The sequence below is a fragment of the Sorex araneus genome, chromosome X (genome assembly GCF_027595985.1).
Source record: "Sorex araneus isolate mSorAra2 chromosome X, mSorAra2.pri, whole genome shotgun sequence".
Taxonomy (NCBI): domain Eukaryota; kingdom Metazoa; phylum Chordata; class Mammalia; order Eulipotyphla; family Soricidae; genus Sorex; species Sorex araneus.
The window spans coordinates 165,772,422-165,793,843 of NC_073313.1; the positions used below are offsets into that span (position 1 = coordinate 165,772,422).

Here is a 21,422-nt window from a genome sequence, read left to right on the forward strand (position 1 = left end):
CCCCGAGTGGGGAATGGGCAGCCCCGGTCCTCTGTACCCCCCTAAACAAGACACCTGGATTCCAGAGACCCCCCAGATCAGATGCTATGTCCTGGCATGCTCCTGGGGGGTGTCCCAGCTCAGAAGAGCCACTGTCGGGCGCTTTTGGGGCTCGCTGTGTGGTCTCAGCCACCCTCCCCGGCTCCGTCCTGGGGAAGCTTTGGGGACCGCAGCCGGCCGCGCCCACCAGGGCCCCTGCCCCCCCCCCCCGCCAGCATCATTACAGTGTAAGAGTCCCATCATCCCCCATTAATCTGGGATTCGTCATGATCGCCGTGACCGTAATTAATTTATTTGGGATTAATGGGGATGAAATACGGGCCGTCCTTCCCGGGGACGCGGCTGCATGGGAGAGGACCATTAGCCCGGCCCCCCGGCCCCATTAGGGCATCTCTCGTCTCTTGCGTCTCTCCTGGAGGGAAATGAAGCCAGGCATGCGAGGTGTCGTGAATAATTAGCCTGATCGCTGCCCCCCAACTCCGCCCGCCCCTGACTCCCCAGGTCCCCGAATCGCTGCCTGTCCCCTACCACGGCTGAGGTTCTGTGGGGGGGGAGACAGGGTGCCAGGACCCCCCATCTGAATTCTCGCTTGTCTGCCCCCCGGGCCCACCCTGAGAGGTGTCCACTAGGGGATGGGCCAGAAGCAGCATTTTTTTGGGGGGGTGGGGGTCTTTTTTCTGGGGGGGATTCGTCAATCAGGGACCGAGGTCTTTTTTTTTTCCTTTTTGGGTCCCACCTGGCGATGCTCAGGGCTGACTCCCGGCTCTGTGCTCAGGAATCACTCCTGGCAGTGCTCGGGGGACCCTAGGGGATGCCGGGGATGGAACCCAGGTCAGCCGCGAGCAAGGTCAACGCCCTCCCCGCTGTTGGGGAGGGTAGGGGTAGAGGCTAGGGGTTGAGTGGAGAGGGTAGGCGTGGGGGTGGAGAGTGTAGGGGTGGGGTGGAGAGAGTAAGGTGGGGTGGAGAGGGTAGGGGTGGAGTGGAGAGGGTAGGGGTGGAGTGGAGAGGGTAAGGTGGGGGTTGACAGGGTAGGGGTGGGGGTGGAGAGTGTAGGGGAGGGGTGGCTCCAACCCCCCCAGGAGCGTTTCTTGAGTGACGAGGCCACGCCCAGCACGGGGGTGGCAGGGGGGTGGCGCGGGGGTCCCTAGAGCGTCAGTGCCCGGCTCCCGCCCCCCAGGCTACACCGCCCGCGGCCTCCTCAGCTCCCCCAGCCCAGGCAGCAGTGCTCACGCCCACGGCTGGGGAGTGGGGGGCCCTGGGGGTGCAGACGCGGCCACGCTTCCTCCCTGTCCCCCCCGCAGGCGCTTCGGCACCAAATGCACGGCCTGCCGGCAGGGGATCCCCCCGACCCAGGTGGTCCGCAAGGCCCAGGACTTCGTCTACCACCTGCCCTGCTTCTCCTGCATCATCTGCCAGCGGCAGCTCGCCACGGGCGACGAGTTCTACCTCATGGAGGACGGGCGGCTCGTGTGCAAGGAGGACTACGAGACGGCCAAGCAGAACGGTGCGCCCCCCGCCGCACCCCTGCCCCAGACACTCCCCACCCCTACACTCTCCACGCCCTCTTACCCTCTCGACTCCACCCCTACCCTCTCCACCCCACCCTACACTCTCCACCCCACCTTACCCTCTCCAACCCACGTTACTCTCTCCACCCCACCCCTACCCTCTCCACCCCACCTTATCCTCTCCACCCCACTTACCCTCTCCACCCCAACCCTACCCTCTCCACCCCACCCCTACCCTCTCCACCCCACCTTACCCTCTCCGACCCACGTTACTCTCTCCACCCCACCCCTACCCTCTCCACTCCTCCTTACCCTCTTCACACCCCACTTACCCTCTCCACCCCACCCCTACCCTCTCCACCCCATCCCCACCCTCTCCAACCCACCTTCCCTATCCACCCACCCCTACTCTCTCCACTCCACTCCTACCCTTTCCACCCCACCCCTACCCTCTCCACCCCCACCCTTACCCTCTCCACCCCACCTAGCTCACACCACACCCACCCTCTCCACCCAACCCTGCCCCCAGAATCCCCACCCCTACCCTCTCCACCAAACCCCTACCGTCTCCACCACACCCGTACCCTCTCCACCCCACCTTGCCCCCACCACCCCCACCCCTACCCTCCCACCCCAACCCTCTCCACCCCACCTTGCCCCCACCAAACCACCCCACCCTCTCCACCCCACTTTGCCCACCCACCCCACCCCTACTCTCTCCACCCCACCCCTACTCCCACAACCCCACCCCTACCCTCTCCACCCCACCCCTATCCTTTCAACCCCACCTTGCCCCCACCACCCCCACCCTTACCCTCTCCACCCCACCTAGCTCCCACCACATGCACCCTCACCACCCAACCCGCCCCCACCACCCCAGCCCTACCCTCTCCACCCCAGCCCTACCCTCTCCACCCCACCTTGCCCCCACTGCCCCCACCCCTACCCTCTCCACTGCACATCTAACCTCTCCACCACACCTTGCCCCCCATCCCCACCCCACCCTCTCCACCCCCACCCCTTCCATCTCCACCCCACCCCTATACCCTCCACCCCACCCTGCCCCCACCACCCCACCTGTACCCTCTCCACCAAACCCCTACCCTCTCCACCCCACCTAGCCCCCACTCCCCCAACAGTACCTTCTCCAACCTACCCCTACCCTCTCTACCCAACCTCTACCCTCTCTACACCACCTTGCCCCCACCACCCCTAGCCCTACCCTCTCTCTACCCCACCCAACCCTCTCCACCCCACCTTGCCCCCCACCCCCCCAACCCACCCTCTCCACCCCACCTTGCCCCCCACCCCCACCCCTACCCTCTCCACTCGATCCTGCCCCCACCACCCCACCACTACCCTCTCACCCTACCATGCCCCCACCACCCCCACCCTTACACTCTGCACCCCACCCCTACCCTCTGCACCCCACCCCTACCCTCTCCACCGCACCTTGTCCCGACCACCCCCACTCCTATCCTCTACTCCCGACCCCTACCCTCTCCACCCAACCTTGCCCCCACCACTCTCCCACCCTCTGCACCAAACCCCTACCCTCTCCACCCCACCTTGCCCCCACCACACCCACCCCTACCCTCTCCACCCCACCACTACCCTCTCCACCCCACCTTGCCCCCACCACCCCACCCCTACAATCTCCACCCCACCACTACCCTCTCCACCCCACCTTGCCCCCACCACCCCCACAACTATCCTCTCCACCCCCACCCCTACCCTGTTCACCCCACCCCTACCCTCTCCACCCGACCCTGCCCTCACGACCCCCACCTCTACCCTCTACACCCCACCCAAACCCTCTCTACCCCACCCCAACCCTCTCCACCCCACCTAGCCCCCACTCCCCCCAACACTACCCTCTCCAACCCACCCCTACCCTCTCCACCCCACCTCTACCCTCTCCACCACCACCCCTACCCTCTCCACCCCCACCCTTACCCTCTCCACCCCACAGCTACCCCCTCCACCCCACCTTGCCCCCACCACCCCACCCCTACACTCTACACACCACTCCTACTCCCACCACCCCACCGCTAACCTCTCCACCCTACCCCTATCCTTTCAACCCCACCTTGCCCCCACCACCCCCACCTTTACCCTCTCCACCCCACCTAGCTCCCACCACACCCACCCTCTCCACCCAACCCGCCCCCACCACCCCAGCCCTACCCTCTCCACCCCACCTTGCCCCGACCGCCCCACCCTACCCTTTCCACCCCACCACTACCCTCTCCACCACACCTTGCCCCCCACCCCCACCACACCCTCTCCAACCCCACCCCTACCATCTCCACCCCACCCCTACCCTCTCCACCCAACCCTGCCCCCACCACCCCCACCTGTACCCTCTCCACCCCACCCAAACCCTCTCTACCCCACCCCAACCCTCTCCACTCTACCTAGCCCCCACTCCCCCACTCCTACCCTCTCCACCCCACCCCTATTCTTTCAACCCCACATTGCCCCCACCACCCCCACCCTTACCCTCTCCACCCCACCTAGCTCCCACCACACCCACCCTCTCCGACCCCACCCCGCCCCTACCACCCCCACCCCTACCCTCTCCACCCCACCTTGCCCGACCGCCCCCACCCTACCCTCTCCAACCCACCACTACCCTCTCAACCACAGCTTGCCCCCCACCCCCACCACACCCTCTCCAACCCCACCCCTACCATCTCTACCCCACCCCTACCCTCTCCACCCAACCCTGCCCCCACCACCCCCACCTCTACCCTCTCCACCCCACCCAAACCCTCTCCACCCCACCCCAACCCTCTCCACTCCACCTAGCCCCCACTCCCCCACTCCTACCCTCTGCACCCCACCCCTACCCTCTCCACCCCACCTTGTCCCCACCACCCCCACTCCTATCCTCTACTCCCCACCCCTACCCTCTCCACCCCACTTTTCCCCGCCACCCCACCCCTACCCTTTCTACCCCACCTCTACCCTCTTCACCCCACCCTACCCTCTCCACCCCACAGCTAGCCCTCCACCCACCTTGCCCCCACCACCCCACCCCTAATCCCACCACCCCACCCCTACCCTCTCCACCTCCCCATACCTTTCAACCCCACCTTGCCCCCACCGCCCCCACCCTACCCTCTGCACTCCACCACTACCGTCTCCACAACACCTTGCCCCCCCACCCTCTCCACCCCCACCCCTACCATCTCCACCCCACCCCTACCCTCTCCACCCCACCCCTACGCTCTGCACCCCACCCCTACCCTCTCCACCCAACCTTGTCCTTACCACCCCCACTCCTATCCTCTACTCCCCACCCCTACCCTCTCCACCCAACCTCGTCCCCACCACCCCCACTCCTATCCTCTACACCCCACCCTTACCCTCTCCACCACACCTTGCCCCCACCACACCCACCTCTACCCCTCCACCCCACCTTGCCCCGACCACCCCGACCCCTACCCTCTCCACCACACCACTACCCTCTCCACCCCACCTTGCCCCCACCACCCCCACCACTATCCTCTCCACCCCCACCCCTACCCTCTCCAACCCACCCCTACCCTCTCCACCCCACCTTGCCCCCACCACCCCCACCCCTACTCTTTCCACCCCCACCCCTACCCTCTCCAACCCACCCCTACCCTCTCCACCCTACCTCTACCCTCTCCACCCCACAGCTACCCCCTCCACCCTACCTTGCCCCCACCACTTCACCCCTACCCTCTCCACCCACCCCTACTCCCACCACCCCACCCCTACCCTCTCCACCCCACTCCTATCTTTTCAACCCCACCTTGTCCCCACCACCCCACCCTTACCCTCTCCACCCACCCCTATCATCCCACCCCCACCCCTACCTTCTCCACCCCACTCCTACCCTCTGCACCCCACCCCTACCCTCTCCACCCCACCTTGCCCCCACAACCCCCACCCCACCCTCTCCACCCCACTTTGCCCACCCACCCCCACCGCTACCCTTTCCACCCCACCCCTACCCTCTTCACCCCACTCCTACCCTCTCCACCCCACAGCTAGCCCTCCACCCCACCTTGCCCCCACCACCCACCACTACACTCTCCACCCCACCCCTACTCCCACCACCCCACCCCTACCCTCTCCACCCCACCCCTATCCTTTCAACCCCACCTTGCCCCCACCACCCCCACCCTTACCCTCTCCACCCCACCTAGCTCCCACCACACCCACCCTCTCCACCCCGCCCCCACCACCCCCACTCCTACCCTCTCCACCCCACCTTGCCCCCACCCTACCCTCTCCACCCCCACCCCTACCATCTCCACCCCACCCCTACCCTCTCCACCCCACCCCTATACCCTCCACCCCACCCTGCCCCCACCACCCCACCTCTACCCTCTCCACTCAACCCCTACCCTCTCCACCCCACCTTGCCCCCACCACCCGCACCCCGCGCTCTCCACCCCACCTTGCCCCCTCACCCCCACCCTCCCCACCCCACCCCTACCCTCTCCACCCCACCCCTACCCTCTCCACCCCACCCCTATCCTCCCACCCCCACCCCTACCTTCTCCACCCCATCCCTACCCTCTCCACCCCACCTTGCCCCCACCGCCCCCACCCTACCCTCTCCACCCCACCACTACCCTCTCCACCACACCTTGCCCCGCACCCCCACCCCACCCTCTCCACCCCCACCCCTACCATCTCCACCCAACCCCTACCCTCTCCACCCCACCTTGCCCCCACCACCCTCACCCCTACCCTCTCCACCCCACCCCTACCCTCTCCACCCCACCCCTACCCTCTCCACCCCACCTTGTCCCCACCACCCCCACTCCTATCCTCTACTCCCCACCCCTACCCTCTCCACCCCACCTTGCCCCCACCACTCACACCCTCTGCACCCCACCCCTACCCTCTCCACCCCACCTTGCCCCACCACCCACATCCTTACCCTCTACACCCCACCCTTACCCTCTACACCTCACCCCTATACCCTCCATCTCCTTCCCCCACTACCCCCACCCCTATGCCCTCCATTTCCCACTTCTATCCTCTTCACCTCCCACCCCTTCCCTCTCCACCCCCACCCCTATTCTCTGCAGCCCACCCCTACCCTCTCCACTCACACCTTACCCCCATACCCCTATTTTCTCCACCCCACCCCTACCCTCTCCACTCCAGCCTGCCCCCACCACCCAGCCCTACCCTTTCCTCCTCCCACTCCTTCTCAGGCTCCTGCTTCTTCTGTATCATGAAGGTGCCTGCGCCAGACAGATGCCCAGTGCTCCGAGCACAGGCTCCAGTCTTGGCAGCGCCCAGCTGGGAGTAGCCTCTGGGCACCAGGTGTGACTCCCTCCCGAAATGAAACACCCTACAAGGAGAGTGCCACTTGGGCTGGGACACTGTTCCCTTCTGGGCAAATGTCCCTGTGGGGCCTGTTTTGGGATGCACCATTTGTCTCTGCCTTAAAGCTCTTTATTTTGCTTTTTGGGTCCCACCCGGTGATGCTCAGGGCTGACTCCTGGCTCTGTGCTCAGGAATCACTGCTGGCGGTGATAAGCTCGGGGGACCCTATGGGATGCTGAGGATCGAACCCGGGTCGGCCGCGTGCCAGTCCAATGCCCTCCCCGCTGTGCCATCGCTCCAGCATCCAATGCTCCCATTTCCTTCCCTCGGAGCTCACGAGCCTCTGCCCAAAGCTATTGATCTCTGGGTCACTTTCCCGCACGATCCCAGTGGCTTAATGAAGACTTGGGCAACACGTTACAGGACATAAAAGGGGTTTTAAGTGATAATAACCATGTTCCTGTCACGGTGTAATAGTCCCTGTAATCGGCGCGAGGAAGTACTGAGCCCCCCAGGCCATTGGTGGCAGTTTCCCTGGAACCCACCCTCCAACTCTTGAGCCGGCCAGGTGCTGTGCTGAGTCCCCCCCAGAACCCACCCCCCACTCTTGAGCCGGCCAGGTGCTGTGCTGAGTCTCCCCCAGAACCCACCCCCCCACTCCTGAGCCGGCCAGGTGCTGTGCTGAGTCCCCCCCGGAACGCACCCCCCCACTCTTGAGCCGGCCAGGTGCTGTGCTGAGTCCCCCCCGGAACGCACCCCCCCACTCTTGAGCCGGCCAGGTGCTGTGCTGAGTCCCCCCCGGAACGCACCCCCCCACTCTTGAGCCGGCCAGGTGCTGTGCTGAGTCCCCCCCCCCCGGGGTGGGGGGAGGCCAGGCTGTCGGGAGCAGGCTCTGCGGGTTTGGGGTCCTTCCCCCCACCCCCCGCGGGCCAAGGGTGACTCAGTTCCGTGTGTCCTGCAGATGACTCGGAGGCCGGCAGCAAACGGCCGCGCACGACGATCACGGCCAAGCAGCTGGAGACCCTGAAGAACGCCTACAAGAACTCGCCCAAGCCCGCGCGCCACGTGCGGGAGCAGCTGTCCTCCGAGACGGGCCTGGACATGCGGGTCGTGCAGGTGAGTGACCGGGGACGGCCAAGGGGAGGGACCTCCGGGGTGCAGGGACCAACCTGGGTCTCGCCTCCGGAGGGTGTGAGATGCAGAATGCCCGGCAGGGGAAGGCATTGGCCTGGCATGCAGCCGACCCGGGTTCGATTCCCAGCAGAGCCAGGAGTCAGCCCTGAGCATCGCCGGGTGGGACCCAATAAAGCAGCAATCACTGGAAAACGCAGAATTTGAGATGCCGGAGCAGGTCTAGGCGGACACACACACACACACTCACAACTGCTCGAGGCTGCGGCCGCTGTTCCCTGCAGCGCCTCCCCGGCTGTCCCCCACCCGCAGGTTTGGTTCCAGAACCGCCGGGCCAAGGAGAAGCGGCTGAAGAAGGACGCGGGCCGGCACCGCTGGGGCCAGTTCTACAAGAGCGTCAAGCGCGGGGGCCGTGGCGGGAAGCAGGAGCGGGAGAGCTCGGCCGAGGAGTGCGGGGTCAGCGACAGCGAGCTCAGCTTCCGGGGTGAGCCCGGGACCCCCGACACCCCCCCACACCCTTCCGGACCCCGACACGCCCCCGGGAACCCTGACACCCCCCTGACACCTCCCCTGGACCCCGACACCCCGCACGCGCCCCCGGGACCCCCGACACGGCCCCGGGAACCCCGACACCCCCGCACGCGCCCCCAGGACCCCCGACACGCCCCTGGGACCCCGACCCCCCGCACGCGCCCCGGGACCCATTGCACGGCCCCGACCCCAGACACGCCCTGGACACCTGGCAGGTGTCCCGGACCCCGCCCGCGCCCTGGACCCCGGACACCCTGCATGCACCAGGGACCCCCCCCATGTTTCCCTGGACACACCCCAGACCCCCTCACATGCCCCAGATCCACCCGGTGCGCCCCGAGAACTTTACGCACCTCGAACCCCGCACGGATCCGGACCTCCTCGCGCGCGCCCCTGGAGCAAGGGGGAAGCCTGGGAGCCGCCCCCATCCCCACCTCCACCCCCCTACCCTGCGCACTGCGCTCCCTGCCCCAGCCCCTCCCCCCACCCTCTGCTCTGCCCTCTCTCGGCCCCCCCCCCTGCAGAGGTTAGGGGTGCTGGAGTGACCCGCCAGCTCAGGTCCCCTGGGGGTGCCCAAGGGGGCTCCTGGCCCCTCCCCTCCTCCACCCCCCACCCTGGGTTTGAAGCGCGGGTGTCTGCAGGGTCCCCTTTGGGGGTCCCGAGGGTGAAGCGTCTTCTCTAGGGCCCGGGCGCCTGAGCCCAACGCCCCCCACCAGCCCGGGACCCACCTCCTCTGAGCTCGGCCTCTGCCCCCAAATTGGGGGTCCTGAGGCCCTGCCCCCCACGGCGGGGCCCAGGGCTTGCAGAAAGTTTGGCTGTGACGCCTGCCCCGCCCTGCCTGTGTCTAGGAGAGACTTGGGGGTCCTGCCCCCTGCGGATCTGGGTCACAGGCGGTCCCGCCCTGGGGGGTGGAGCCCCAGGCTCCTTCCCACGACAGTGCCAGCCCACCTGGGCGACTCTGGCTGACCCTTCCAGGGCAGGGTCCCCTCGGCCCCCTTCTGGAAGCCTTCGGGGGACCCCGGGGCTCCATCCTCCACGGGGCACCCCCCCCAGCGCTCTGACCTGGAACCTCTTCGTCCACACGAGCGAGTCCCGTGTGACCCCCTGGGGTCTCGGGGAATCCCCGAGGTCTCGGCCATCCATCCTCCTCCCCGGGGGCCCGTGGGAGACCCCACACTTCATTTTTTTTTCTTTTTGGGCCCCACCCGGCGATGCTCAGGGCTGACTCCTGGTTCTGTGCTCAGGAATCACTCCTGGCGATGCTCAGGGGACCCTAGGGGATAACGGGGATCGAACCCGGGTTGGTCTCGTGCCAGGCCAACGCCCTCCCCGCTGTGTCATCGCTCCAGCGTGACCCCCCACTTTTCCGCCGGCCCCCTGGGAGACTGGGCTGGTGTCGGTGCCCACGTGGCCGGGCACTGCCAGCTCTGGGCGCTTCCCGATTGTGTCGGGGGAGCCCCAGTGGGGCTCGCGCAGCCCCTCACCCCCCTTCTCTGGCCCACAGAGGACCAGATTCTGTCCGAGCTCGGCCGCTCCAACAGGCTCTACGGGAACGTGGCGGATGTACCCGCCGGACAGTTGGTGAGCGCCGGCTTCTCCGTGGACGGGCCGGGCCAGCACTTCCAGGACCTGCGGGACGGGAGCCCCTATGGCGTCCCCCAGTCCCCATCCTCCATCTCGTCCCTGCCGGCCCACGCGCCGCTGCTCAACGGGCTGGATTACGCCGTGGACAGTAACTTGGCCGTCGTGGCGCACGGCGGCGGCGGCCCGGGCGTCGGCCAGACGCTGCGAGCACTGACGGGCGGACCCACCTCCGACATCTCCACGGGCAGCAGCGTGGGCTACCCCGACTTCCCCACCAGCCCCGCCTCCTGGCTCGATGACATGGAGCACCCGCCCTTCTAGACGCGCTTGCCCTGCCCCCTGCTGCCCATGCCAGAGACACGGGAGGGAGGAACAGCCACGGAACAGCCACAGCGCACCGCGGGCCATGTCCGCGATTTGCAGTAGCCACGATTTGCAATGTCCACGATTTGTGATGTCCACAATATGCAGTGGCCACAATTTGCGATGTCCACAATTTGCAATGTCCACAATTTGCGATGTCCACAATTTGCAGTGGCCACGATTTGCAGTGGCCACGATTTGCAGTGGCCACGATTTGCATCGGCCACGATTTGCAATGACCTCAGTTTGCAACGTCCATGGTTTGCGGGTCACGGGAGCACAGAGTCGGGCCAGCTGCTCTTCCCCAGGGCCGAGGGGGGCCACAGTCTCCTGCTCCCTGGACAGAAGTGGCACCAGGGTGCAGACGCCCCCCCATGCTGGGCTCTGCCCGTCGCCCCCACCCCCCGCCCCCGGCTTCCCCGCTTTGTCTGCTCAGCGCCCGCCTCTCTGCGTGCCTCCACTGGCCCTGCTGCCTCATGCACCACGAATCGCCCCTGAACCCCAGTTCCTGAGGGAGGATGGCCATGGGTTGCCCCCCCGGACCCCTCCCAGACTCTGAATCACTGATTAACTTAATTACAAATAAAAGTCCCTTAGCCAAGGTCAGCGACAGGGGCAGTCCCCGCCTGGTATGGAACCCGCCCCCCCCACCTGCTGCTTTATTCTGCCCGTGACATCTCCCCGCTGCCCCCTGGAAGCACATGCCCTGAGTATCGGTTTGGGCCCTTTGGGGCCCCCTGGGGTCCCCCCGCCCCAAGGCCTTCCCTGGCCCGCCCCGCCCCGAGACTTTTCTCGTTGGCTGGTGGCGGCGATGCTGTGAGGTGGCCGGCCCCAAGGAGGGACGATCAGTGCCCGTGGCACAGACTGCGTGGGCCCCCGGTGGGCGCTGGTGGCCAGGGGCGCCCAGGACCCCTGTTTTGTGGGGTGCAACTTGGAGGCCACCCCCACATGTCCTCGAAGGTGGCTTCCCGCCTCCTCTCAGCGTCCGTCACCTTGCGGGCCAAGCCTAGCACTGGGCTGCTGACTCGCGTCTACACTGGCCGCAGCTGAGTCAGCCCCCAGCCCACCCAGGGGGCAGCCCCCGGGGCACTAGCAGCGGGGGTCCACCTGGGTGCGAGTGATGCCAGCTAAAGCCTGGGGCAGAGACATCACCCTTGCTCCTTCAGGCTTCTTGGGTGTTTGGGTGCTCAGGAGAGGGGCAGAGACGGGGACCAGGCCTGATGCCCCCGCCCAGCTCTGGTCCTTCCTTCCTTCCTTCGTGCAGAGACCCTGCAAACGGACTCTTGCTGAGAGTCCCAGATGGGGGGCGGCCAGCTCCCCGCGTTCCACGGGAGTCTCTGGGGATAGGACTCAGCCACCACCCAACAGACCATGTAAGGACAAAGTGCTCTTCCCCCAGGTGCTCTCCGGGGGAAGGGAGGATTCTTGACTGTCCTGCCCGCTCCCCGCCTGCGAGACCCTAAGTCAGCTGGGCCAGCAGTGCCCCAGGGACCTCACATGGGGCACCCAGAGTTTGCGGGATCATGGAAGCTGATCAGGGAATCCCCGTTTGCTCCTAATCTTAGTTCGTTCTGGGGGAACTCTGCGAGCAGGGCAGTGGGGGTCAGCTTGGGAGGTGGTCAGCGGACACCTAACTTATGCTTCCCCCCAAAGTAGCTCCCCCATGGGAGAAAGCACCGTGCATGGCTCGGAGTCCTGCACCCCGTGTCTTGGCGGAGAGCCAACTCGCTTTGAGGTTCTTCTCTTGCAGAAGGAGAAGGCGCTCCTGAGTTTTGACCCTCTAGCTCGGACCCGTGGGTAAATCTTAGCACGTGGACCCGTCATCTTTGGCTCTGAGCAGTGCTTGGAGGAAAGTTAGAATCTTAGCGACAATTAGTGGGGAAAAGAAAAAACAACAACCAAACCCAGTTCCGGCATCATGGGGGTGAGTGGAAAACCGGAACAAAAAAAATTCTGGAGTTTGCTGCAAAGCAAAAGCAGGGAGATGGTGGGAAATGTCAGATACCCCCGAGCGCTTGTGCCACTCTGGAAGCGCGCCGCCTAGTGGAGAGGCTGGGCGTGGCAGCTTGGCCTGGTGGAGCGGTATGAATTTGGGGCGGGTGCGGGGGAGAGCGCCCTCTGGTGGAAAGGCTGCAGGTGGCAGCTGAGCCTGGAAGCGCGTCGTGGAGTTGCAAGAAAAGTGGGTCCTTTGGTAGCGAGGCTGCAGTTGGCACCTTAGCCTGGTGGTGGTGTGGAACCCGGGGGAAGGAGCGCCCTCTGGTGGAGAGGCTGTGGGTGGCGGCTTAGCCTGGTGGTATGCTATAGAGCTGGGTGGGGGAAGACCGCCCTCTGGTGGAGAGGCTGCAGGTGGCAGCATAGCCTAATGTGTATTATGGAGATGGGGGTAGAAGAGTGCCCTCTGGTGGAGAGGATGGAGGTGGCAGCGCAGCCTAATGGTGTATTATGGGTATGGGGTAGAAGAGCACCCTCTGGTGGAGAGGCTGTAAGTGGCATCTGAGCCTGGTGGTGTATTATGAGCTGGGTGGAGAAGAGCGCCCTCTCGTGGAGAGGCAACAGATGGCGGCTGAGCTTGGAAGTGTGTCATGGAATTGAAAGAGGGTCCTTTGGTGGAAGAGTGCAGTTGGTACCTTAGCCTCGTGGTGGTGATTTTGGGGGGGAAGAGCGCCCTCTGGTGGAAAGGCTGCAGTAGCAGCATAGCCCAATGGTGTACTATGGGATGGGGAAGAGCGCCCTCTGGTGGAGAGACCAGGGGGCAGCTGAGCCTGGAGGTGCATCATGGAGTTGGGAGGAAAGAGATTCCTTTGGTGGAGAAGCTGCAGTGGGCAACTTGGCTTGGGGGTGTTGTGGCGCTTGGGGGGAAGAGTGCCCTCTGGTGGACAGTCTGCAGTCAGCGGCTTAGCCTTGGCGACAGATGCTGTGGGGCTGGGGTAAGAGCGCCCCCTGGTGGAGAGTCTGTGGGTGCAGTTGTGGGGCAGTGGAGAGAACGCCCCCTGGTGGAAGTCAGTTGGTGTAATTACGGGCAGTAGAGAGAGCGCCCCCTGGCGGAGAGTCTGCTGGTGTAGTCGTGGCTCAGTGGAGAGAGCACCCCCTGGCGGAGTCTGCTGGTGTAGTCGTGGCTCAGTGGAGAGAGCGGCCCCTGGCGGAGAGTCCTCTGGTGTAGTCGTGGCTCAGTGGAGAGAGCACCCCCTGGCGGAGTCTGCTGGTGTAGTCGTGGCTCAGTGGAGAGCGCCCCCTGGTGGAGAGACCGCTGGTGTCATTACAGGCAGTGGAGAGCGCGCCCCCTGGCGGAGAGGCCGGGCGCTGCAGGGCCCGGGCTGGTACCCCCTCCTGCTCACGCTCCAGACCCCCGAGTGGCAGCGGGGCCGGGGGTGGCTCATTCTGCAACGTTGCACTTTAACCCTGGGAGGCGGTGGGCTGCAGACAAGGGCGGGGGGCGCCGGGCATGCGGGATCCAAAGCACATCAGCTGCCCCCTCCGCCGTGGGCGGCCGGGCCAGGAGGGGCGGCCGCGCCCCTCGCACCCCGGCCCAGGCGGGAAGGGGGGGCGGACCAGGGTGGAAGCACAGAATCGGGGGCGGCGCAGTTCTGGGCCAAGGGAGCAGAGCACAGAAGAGACGGACCCCCCCATCGCGTCTGCACCCCCCTCCCCGACCCAGGCCGGTGGGGGGGTCCGGGGGGCCTGACCCTGCAATCAGCACCCCCCCCCAGCCCCCTGGGCTCCGGACGCTGGACTGCTCCCTGCGCAGTGTAAATTTTGTACAGTTAGGAGGGAATGGAGTCTCATTTCCTGGGAGGGGAGGAAAAGAAAATGGAAAAAAAAAGAAAAAAAAAGGAAAGAAAAAGCCCCTCCCCCCTTATTTATAGCCACGTGCCCGCGGGCACGGCGCCTGTCTGCACCTGCTCCCAACTGCGCATGCGCGGGGGCGGGGCCGCACCGTCCAATAAACTCGACTTCTCTAGAGGCCACGCGTGTGTCCACTCCTCATTGGGGCCCGGGAGGGACCAGGTGGGGGACGAAGCGGAGCCCGGGGGAGTCCTTCCTCCGCCCCAGGAGGGAACCCGGCAGGCGAGGGTGGGGGCCAGAACGTGGGACCCTAGAAACGAGACCTAACTCCAGGGATGACCCCACTTCTGTGTGTGTGTGTGTGTGTGTGTGTGGCCTTTTGGGTCCCACCCGGTGATGCTCAGGGCTGACTCCTGGCTCTGCACTCAGGAATCACTCCTGGCGGTGCTCGGGGGACCCTATGGGATGCTGGGAATCGAACCCGGGTCGGCCGCGTGCAAGGCAAACGCCCTCCCCACTGTGCTATCGCTCCAGCCCCTCCATTTCATTTATTTTTGTTGTTGTGGTTTGTTTTGGTTTCTGGGCCACACCTGGGAGTCCTCAGGGCTGACTCCTAGCTTTGTGCTCAGGGCTGACTCCCAGCTTTGTGCTCAGGGGTCACTCCTGGAGGGGCTCACATAGAGGGTGTTGGCGCCCCCCCCCCCCCCGGGTCAGCCGTTTGCTAGGCGAGCTGGACGATCACTCCAGCGTTTTCTATTTAAAAACAAGCTTGCATTGGGGGTCTCTCCTGGTGGTGCCTCACAGCTCTGCCTGGTGCAGTTCTGGGGTCACTCCTGGTGGAACTCAGGATCTGGCTTGTTCCTTTATAATAAAGACAGTGGAGTGGGTGGGGACGTATGAGGTCCTGGACTTAGGGGCCAGGTGGGGGGTGGGGGGCGCTGAGTGACCTGGGCCTCCCTCAAGCCAAGCCTGAACCCCCTGCTTTTTCCTCTGGTCTGTTTCACAGCTGGCCTGAGCACAGAGCTGGGAGTAATCCCCGAGCACTGCTGGGTGAGGCCCCAACCACCTCCCTGCACGCCTGTCGCTCACAGCACAGCCCTGGGGACCCAATCACTGCCACAGCTGTTGTGTGTCCTGAGCGGTTATTTTTCCTCCTGTGGCACAGAAGAGGCCCGGGGAGAAAAAGGGGGTTCCTTCCCAAGCCCCACAGGCTGGCCCGAACTTCTCGGGGTGATCTGCACCCCAACTCCCTCTCCTGCGAATCTCCCCTGCTCCCATTTGCCAACCCGGGGCGGGGGGGGTCTCCTGGGTGGGAAGAGGGCCTTGGGGGTTCGGGCCAGGCTGGGATTTAAAAAAAAAAAGCTCATGGTAGGGCTGGAGCTATAGCACAGCGGGGAGGGTGTTTGCCTTGCATGCAGCTGACCCGGGTTCGATCCCCGGCATCCCATATGGTCCCCCAAGCACTGCCAGGAGTAATTCCTGAGTGCAAAGCCAGGAGTAACCCCTGAGCATCATTGGGTGTGACCCAAAAAGAAAAAAAAAAAGCTCATGGCGGGGCTGGAGTGATAGCACAGCGGGGAGGGCGTTTTCCTTGCATGCAGCCGACCCGGGTTCAAATCCCAGCATCCCATAGGGTCCCCTGAGCACCGCCAGGAGTAATTCCTGAATGCAGAGCCAGGAATGTGCATCGCCGGGTGTGACCCAAAAAAGCAAAAACAAACAAACAAACAAACAAACAAACAAAAAAGCTCATGGAGCCCTCGGCCCCCAAACTGAGCAGGTTTTGTGCAAGACCATTAGCGTGGTCAATAGCTTCCAGCAGATGGCTCCGGCCGGGACCATCCGGGCCGGGATTTTGGGGCTAAATCTCCTATTTCCGCCACTAGCGTGTTATTACAGGCACACAAACACAGGGGTGACCCCCAGCCCTTTCTCCAGCCCTGGTGGCGGGTGGGCGGGGGGTGGGGGGGCAGGCCTCAGCCGCTCCACGTGTGCGGGGCCTCCACGACGATTATTTTTAGAATCATTTTACCATTTAATGCTTTTCAATTAAAGCGATTTCCCGGAGTGCAGCCAAGCCTCGAGGGCGAAGGCGCATTAACCACTTTCTGCATCGGTAGTTAAAGGTACAGGGGGGTGGTGGGGTGGGGTGGGGGGGGGAGATTTATCCGGCGGCCCCCGCGAGCCGCGCCGTCAAGGGTGGGAGGAATAAAGCAGATTATAAACAATAATATATGTCATGCTCTTCTTTTCCGTTTGGACGCGGGCCAGCCTCCTCCCCAACAGAGCTAAAGTGCTATCAACACACCGGGATGGAACTGTGCCAGTAAAAGCGCGGCGGGAAGGTGACCTGCGCCCCTCTCCCCTGCGCGCGCGCGGCGGGCTTTGCAAGAGCTATTGCACCAGCGTGTCCGTGGCCCGACCACCTTCGGGACGGGCAGCGGGGCGCTGGGGACGGGCTGCGGTCGCCTCACCACGGAAGGAGCCACCAGAGACGCGCTGTCTGTATTCTGTCCACTGGCCCCGATGTCCAGCCCGAGGACGTGCCATCCACGCCCATGCCCATCCCGCTGGCCCCTAAGTCCAGCGCGGGGACCTGGCTCTGCAGTCACCAGGTCACATCCCAGCTGCCACAGGACCCCCATGGTACCCGGTGGTGCCTTTCCTTCCCCAGGACTCCCGAGCAAGGCAGGAGGGCTCCCCGCCTCTATTTTCTTTTTGGGGTTTGGGCCACACTTGGTGATGCTCAGAGCCAAGCTCCCGAGAAGGGTTTCACGTCCCCAAGAAAGATTCACACATGTCCGCTGGGGCCCGTGACAGTACAGCGGGTTTGCCTTGTACGTGGCTGACCCGGGTTCAACACCCCCCGACATCCCTTATGGCACTGTGAGCACCGCCAGGAGTGATCCCTGAGCACAGAGCCAGGAGTAACCCCCGAGCATCACCAGATGTGGCCCCCCAAAAAAAAATAAATTAAAAAACAAATTAAGGGGCTGGAGTGATAGCATAGCAGGGAAGGCGTTTGCCTTGCACGTGGCCGACCTGGGTTCAATTCCCAGCATCCCATAGGGTCCCCCGAGCACCGCCAGGAGTGATTCCTGAGTGCAGAGCCAGGAGGAACCTCTGAGCATCGCCGGGTGGGACCCAAAAAGCAAAAAAGAAAAAAAATCGGAGGAATGTATATAGAAGAAACCAAAGTAAAAGCGCCAGGCGCCCGCGTCCCCCCTCCCCAGCACGTGATGTGTACAAGGGGCGCGCCACTCAAGGCTGCTTTCCCGGGGAGAGTGTGACGAGAATATTCCAAGGGAAGCGAGCAACGATGAGGCTAGAGAACCGGCCCCGTCAATCTACTCAGAGACTGTCAATTAGCGCTCGCCTGCAAACCCGCCCTCCTGGCCCGGAGGGAGCCTCCTCGGGGCATGTGACAGGGACGGGAGTGGGACGAGGCTGAGCCTGTCCTTTCTTGGGCAGAACGGTCACGCCTGGCCTCGGTGTTTCAGGTCAAGCGCCGTAATGGACGATCTTTTTTATCTTTTTGCTTTTTGGGTCCCACCGCTGGCGATGCACAGCGGTTAACTCCCGGCTCTGCGCTCAGGAATCACTCCTGGCCTTCGCACTAAGTAAGTCCAACTCCTCCCTTGCACAGAGTGGCGCCTGTTTGGGGCTGACTCCTGGCTTTTGTGTTCAGGGCTGACTCCCGGCTCTGTGTTCAAGGCTGACTCCCGGCTCTGTGCTCGGGGCTGACTCCCGGCTCTGTGCTCAGGGCTGACTCCTGGTTGCTCTGTGCTCAGGGCTTACTCCTGGCTCTGAGCTCTGGGCTGACTCCCGGCTCTGTGCTCTCCCACGCGTCTGGCTGGTGCACAGCTGGGCCCGGGCTAAGCGGGTTCTAAGCCCTAAGTGCCTCCAGCTGGGCCGGGAGGAGAACGCAGGCGCTCGCCTGGCCGACCCTGCTCTGCTCCGGGAGCACTGGCAGGGCTGCGCCCCGAGCACCCCTGCGCGCGGCCCCGGGCCCTCCCCGATTCCCGGGAGGTGAGGCGGGCCCGGGCGCGCGGCCCGTGCGCGCAGGGGAGGGTCTGGGGGAGCCGCGCGGCCCCCAGTCACTGGGCATCCCTCTCCCCTGACACCAGTGGCCGTGGCCAGCAGGGGGGCGGCCGCTGCGGGCGCGGGGGGCGCTCAGACCCCCAAAGCGCAGGGTCCCTGCACCCGGGGCCCTTCGGTCGCTCAGGACTCACCTGCCGGAGGGCTCCGGGCCGCTGTCTGCGGCGCTCCCTGGACGGGGGTCTGCACGCCAAGGCGCCCCCTCCCCCCGGGGATGACCCCGCAGGCCGCCGGCCCGGGTTCGAGCCCGGCCAGCGCCCTCCCCGCTCCCGCACCGGCCCGGCTCGGCCGACAAGGAACCGCAGAGCCCCGAGCGCGATCCCAGCACTTTTATTAGCCTGCGCGGGGCGGAGTCTTCGCGCCGCGCGTGACGTCACGCCGCGGCCCGTGACGTCACGCCGAGCTGGACGCCGGGGCCGTCTGCAGCAGCAGCGCGCGCAGGGCGCGGCAGCCCGTGACGTCGGCAGGGAGGCAGCCGTCCTGGTCCCGCAGCGCCGGGTCCGCGCCCGCGCGCAGCAGCAGCTCCACAATGTCCGGGAACTCGCAGGCCGCAGCTGTGGGGGCAAAGGGCAGAGGTCAGCGGGGCCGCGAGGGGGCTGGGAGTGCCGCCCGGACCCCCAGAGCCCTGCCGGGAGTCAGCCCTGAGCACTAAGTCAGGAGTGTGCCACAAGCACAGAGCCGGGAGTGAGCCCTGAGCACTGAGCCAGGAGTGAGCCCTGAGCACAGAGCCAGGAGTCAGCCCCAAGCACTGAGCCAGGAGTGAGCCCCGAGCACAGAGCTGGAAGTCAGCCCTGAGCACAGAGCCAGGAGTCAGCCCCGAGCACAGAGCTGGGAGTGAGCCCTGAGCACTGAGCTGGGAGTCAGCCCCAAGCACAGAGCTGGAACTGAGCCCCGAGCACTGAGCTGGGAGTGATCTCCGAGCACTGAGCTGGGAGTCAGCCCCAAGCACAGAGCTGGAACTGAGCCCCGAGCACTGAGCTGGGAGTGATCTCCGAGCACTGAGCTGGGAGTCAGCCCCAAGCACTGAGCCCCGAGCACAGCTGACTGTGGCCCAAACTAAATCACACCACGGAGAGGTTAAGTGATGGGGCTTATGGTAACATCTGGTTTGGGGCCACATCTGGTGATGCTCAGGGCTGACTCCTGGCTCTGTGCTCAGGGATCAGCCCTGCTGGGGCTCAGGGGATTGAACCCGGGTCGGCCAGCACCTTGCCCACTGGCCTATGTCTCGGGCGTCACTGAGGGTCGCTGGGGTGCCAGGAACAGGGGAGTCCCGCCTGAGGGTGTACACACAGCAGCGGCGGGCAGCTACCCGGGGCAGGGCGGGCAGCCCAGGGAGGCTGCCTGGCTGAGGAGGCACTGCCAGGCTCGGGGTACACTCACGGGGCTGCAGCCCCCTCCACCCCGGGGCCATTTCTCAGCAGCCCACAGCGGTGACTGACACGTGTTAAGTGAACATCGGATGCCCTGCAAGGAGTGGCCAGTGACCCCCGGCCCCCACCTGGGAAGCCCCCGGGAAAGGAGCATCTGGAGAGAGTGTCCGGGAGAGGCAGAGGGAGGCGGATGCTCGCCGGGGAAACCGTCTCACGGGACCTCGACATCGCGGGGGGCCTAAAGCCATCTCCGAGCCCACCCAGTGATTTTCAGTTTAGATTTTGGGACACGAGAGGGAATCCGAGCGGACGCTAGGCTGCCCCGGGCAGGGCCAAGCTAACAGTCACGCTGTGTTCACATTTACGTGATGTAACCTTGCAGGGCGGGCTGGAGTGATAGCACAGCGGGGAGGGCGTTGGCCTTGCACGCGGCCGACCCGGGTTCGATTCCTCCGTCCCTCTCGGAGAGCCCGGCAAGCTACCGAGAGGATCCCGCCTGCACGGTAGAGCCTGGCAAGCTCCCCATGGCGTCTTCGAGATGCCAAACACAGTCACCACAAGTCTCACCATGGAGACGTGACTGGTGCCCGCTCGAGCCCATTGAAACTTGCGAGGGAGCATTTTTGCAGCTGGCCGGGCAAGAGAGCTCCGTGACACTGTATCATGAAGAAGAAGAACTTCACCCAGCCTCGGTGTGTGCATGTGCTCTGGCGTGCATGCATGTGTGCGTGCGTGCATGTGTGTGTGTTTCTGGCCCACACCCGGCGATGCTCAGGGCTGACTCCTGGCTCTGTGCTCAGGAATCACTCCTAGTGATGCTTAGGGCTGACTCCTGGCTCTGTGCTCATTCGCTCCTGGCAATGTCCAGGGCTGACTCCTGGCTCTGTGCTCATGAATCACTCCTGGCGATGCTTAGGGCTGACTCCTGGCTCTGTGCTCATGCACTCCTGGTGATGCTCAGGGCTGACTCCTGGCTCTGTGCTCAGGAATCACTCACTCCTGGCAGTGCTCAGGGGACCCTCAAGAGAAACCAGGCGCGTCTGCAAAGCAAACGCCCTCCCCGCTGTGCTCTCGCTCGGGGGGCCCTGAAGTTTCCTGAGTTGTAAGATCAGATGCTTGGGAGGATGTTTCTCCACCGCCAGTGGCGGGGGTGGGAGGGGGGCATCAACGCTGCAGTTCCCTGCCCGGCCGGGCCACCTGGGACTGGAGCAAAATTCATTAGTTAATTGCTCTCGGCGCGGCAAGCATCTGGTCGGGGATGAAGCGAAATCCCCAGGACGGAGCCGCCTTCCAGGAGGTGGGGCCTGTCCCCTCCCCCGCCTCTGGGGGGGTGGGGTGGACAAAGGCGCGAGGAAGGAGGCTTGGAAGGTGCGAGCACCCCCGTGGCGCTTCCCAGATGAGCCCCCCCCCCAAGTGCTGCAAAACTGAGAAACGCCCCCCCCACCCCCGGCCCAGCCCGGGTCCCGTCGGGGGGGTAGGGGGGCAGAATTTATGGGACCCCTGGAGGAGCCCCTATCTGTCAAGTGCCTGGGGGCGGCCCTGGCCCTGGCCCCGGGGGGAGATGGATTTTCATTCCGAGCCGGGCGCCTTCTGATTCTATTTAATCCTTGGGGTCTGGGTGATGGATTTCTCTTTTTCAAAAAAAAAAAAAAAGAAAAAATTATTTTCCCTCCCACCGCTGTGCAAAACGGCA

General features: G+C 64.7%; 2 protein-coding genes across 2 annotated transcripts in view; one reads left to right on the forward strand and one right to left on the reverse strand.

The window, feature by feature from the left end:
• The window catches only part of LHX4 (LIM homeobox 4), a 34,020-nt gene extending 23,180 nt beyond the window's left edge, over nt 1–10,840 (forward strand). Inside the window, exons 4-7 of the mRNA XM_055122678.1 lie at nt 1,341–1,543; nt 7,828–7,982; nt 8,310–8,481; nt 10,033–10,840. Of these exons, the coding sequence (XP_054978653.1) occupies nt 1,341–1,543; nt 7,828–7,982; nt 8,310–8,481; nt 10,033–10,433 (931 nt within the window). The 3' untranslated portion in view covers nt 10,434–10,840. The remainder of the gene's footprint in view (nt 1–1,340; nt 1,544–7,827; nt 7,983–8,309; nt 8,482–10,032) is intronic.
• A 7,830-nt stretch (nt 10,841–18,670) lies between these two features.
• The window catches only part of ACBD6 (acyl-CoA binding domain containing 6), a 71,454-nt gene continuing 68,702 nt past the window's right edge, over nt 18,671–21,422 (reverse strand). Inside the window, exon 8 of the mRNA XM_004613802.2 lies at nt 18,671–18,910. Within this exon, the coding sequence (XP_004613859.1) occupies nt 18,750–18,910 (161 nt within the window). The 3' untranslated portion in view covers nt 18,671–18,749. The remainder of the gene's footprint in view (nt 18,911–21,422) is intronic.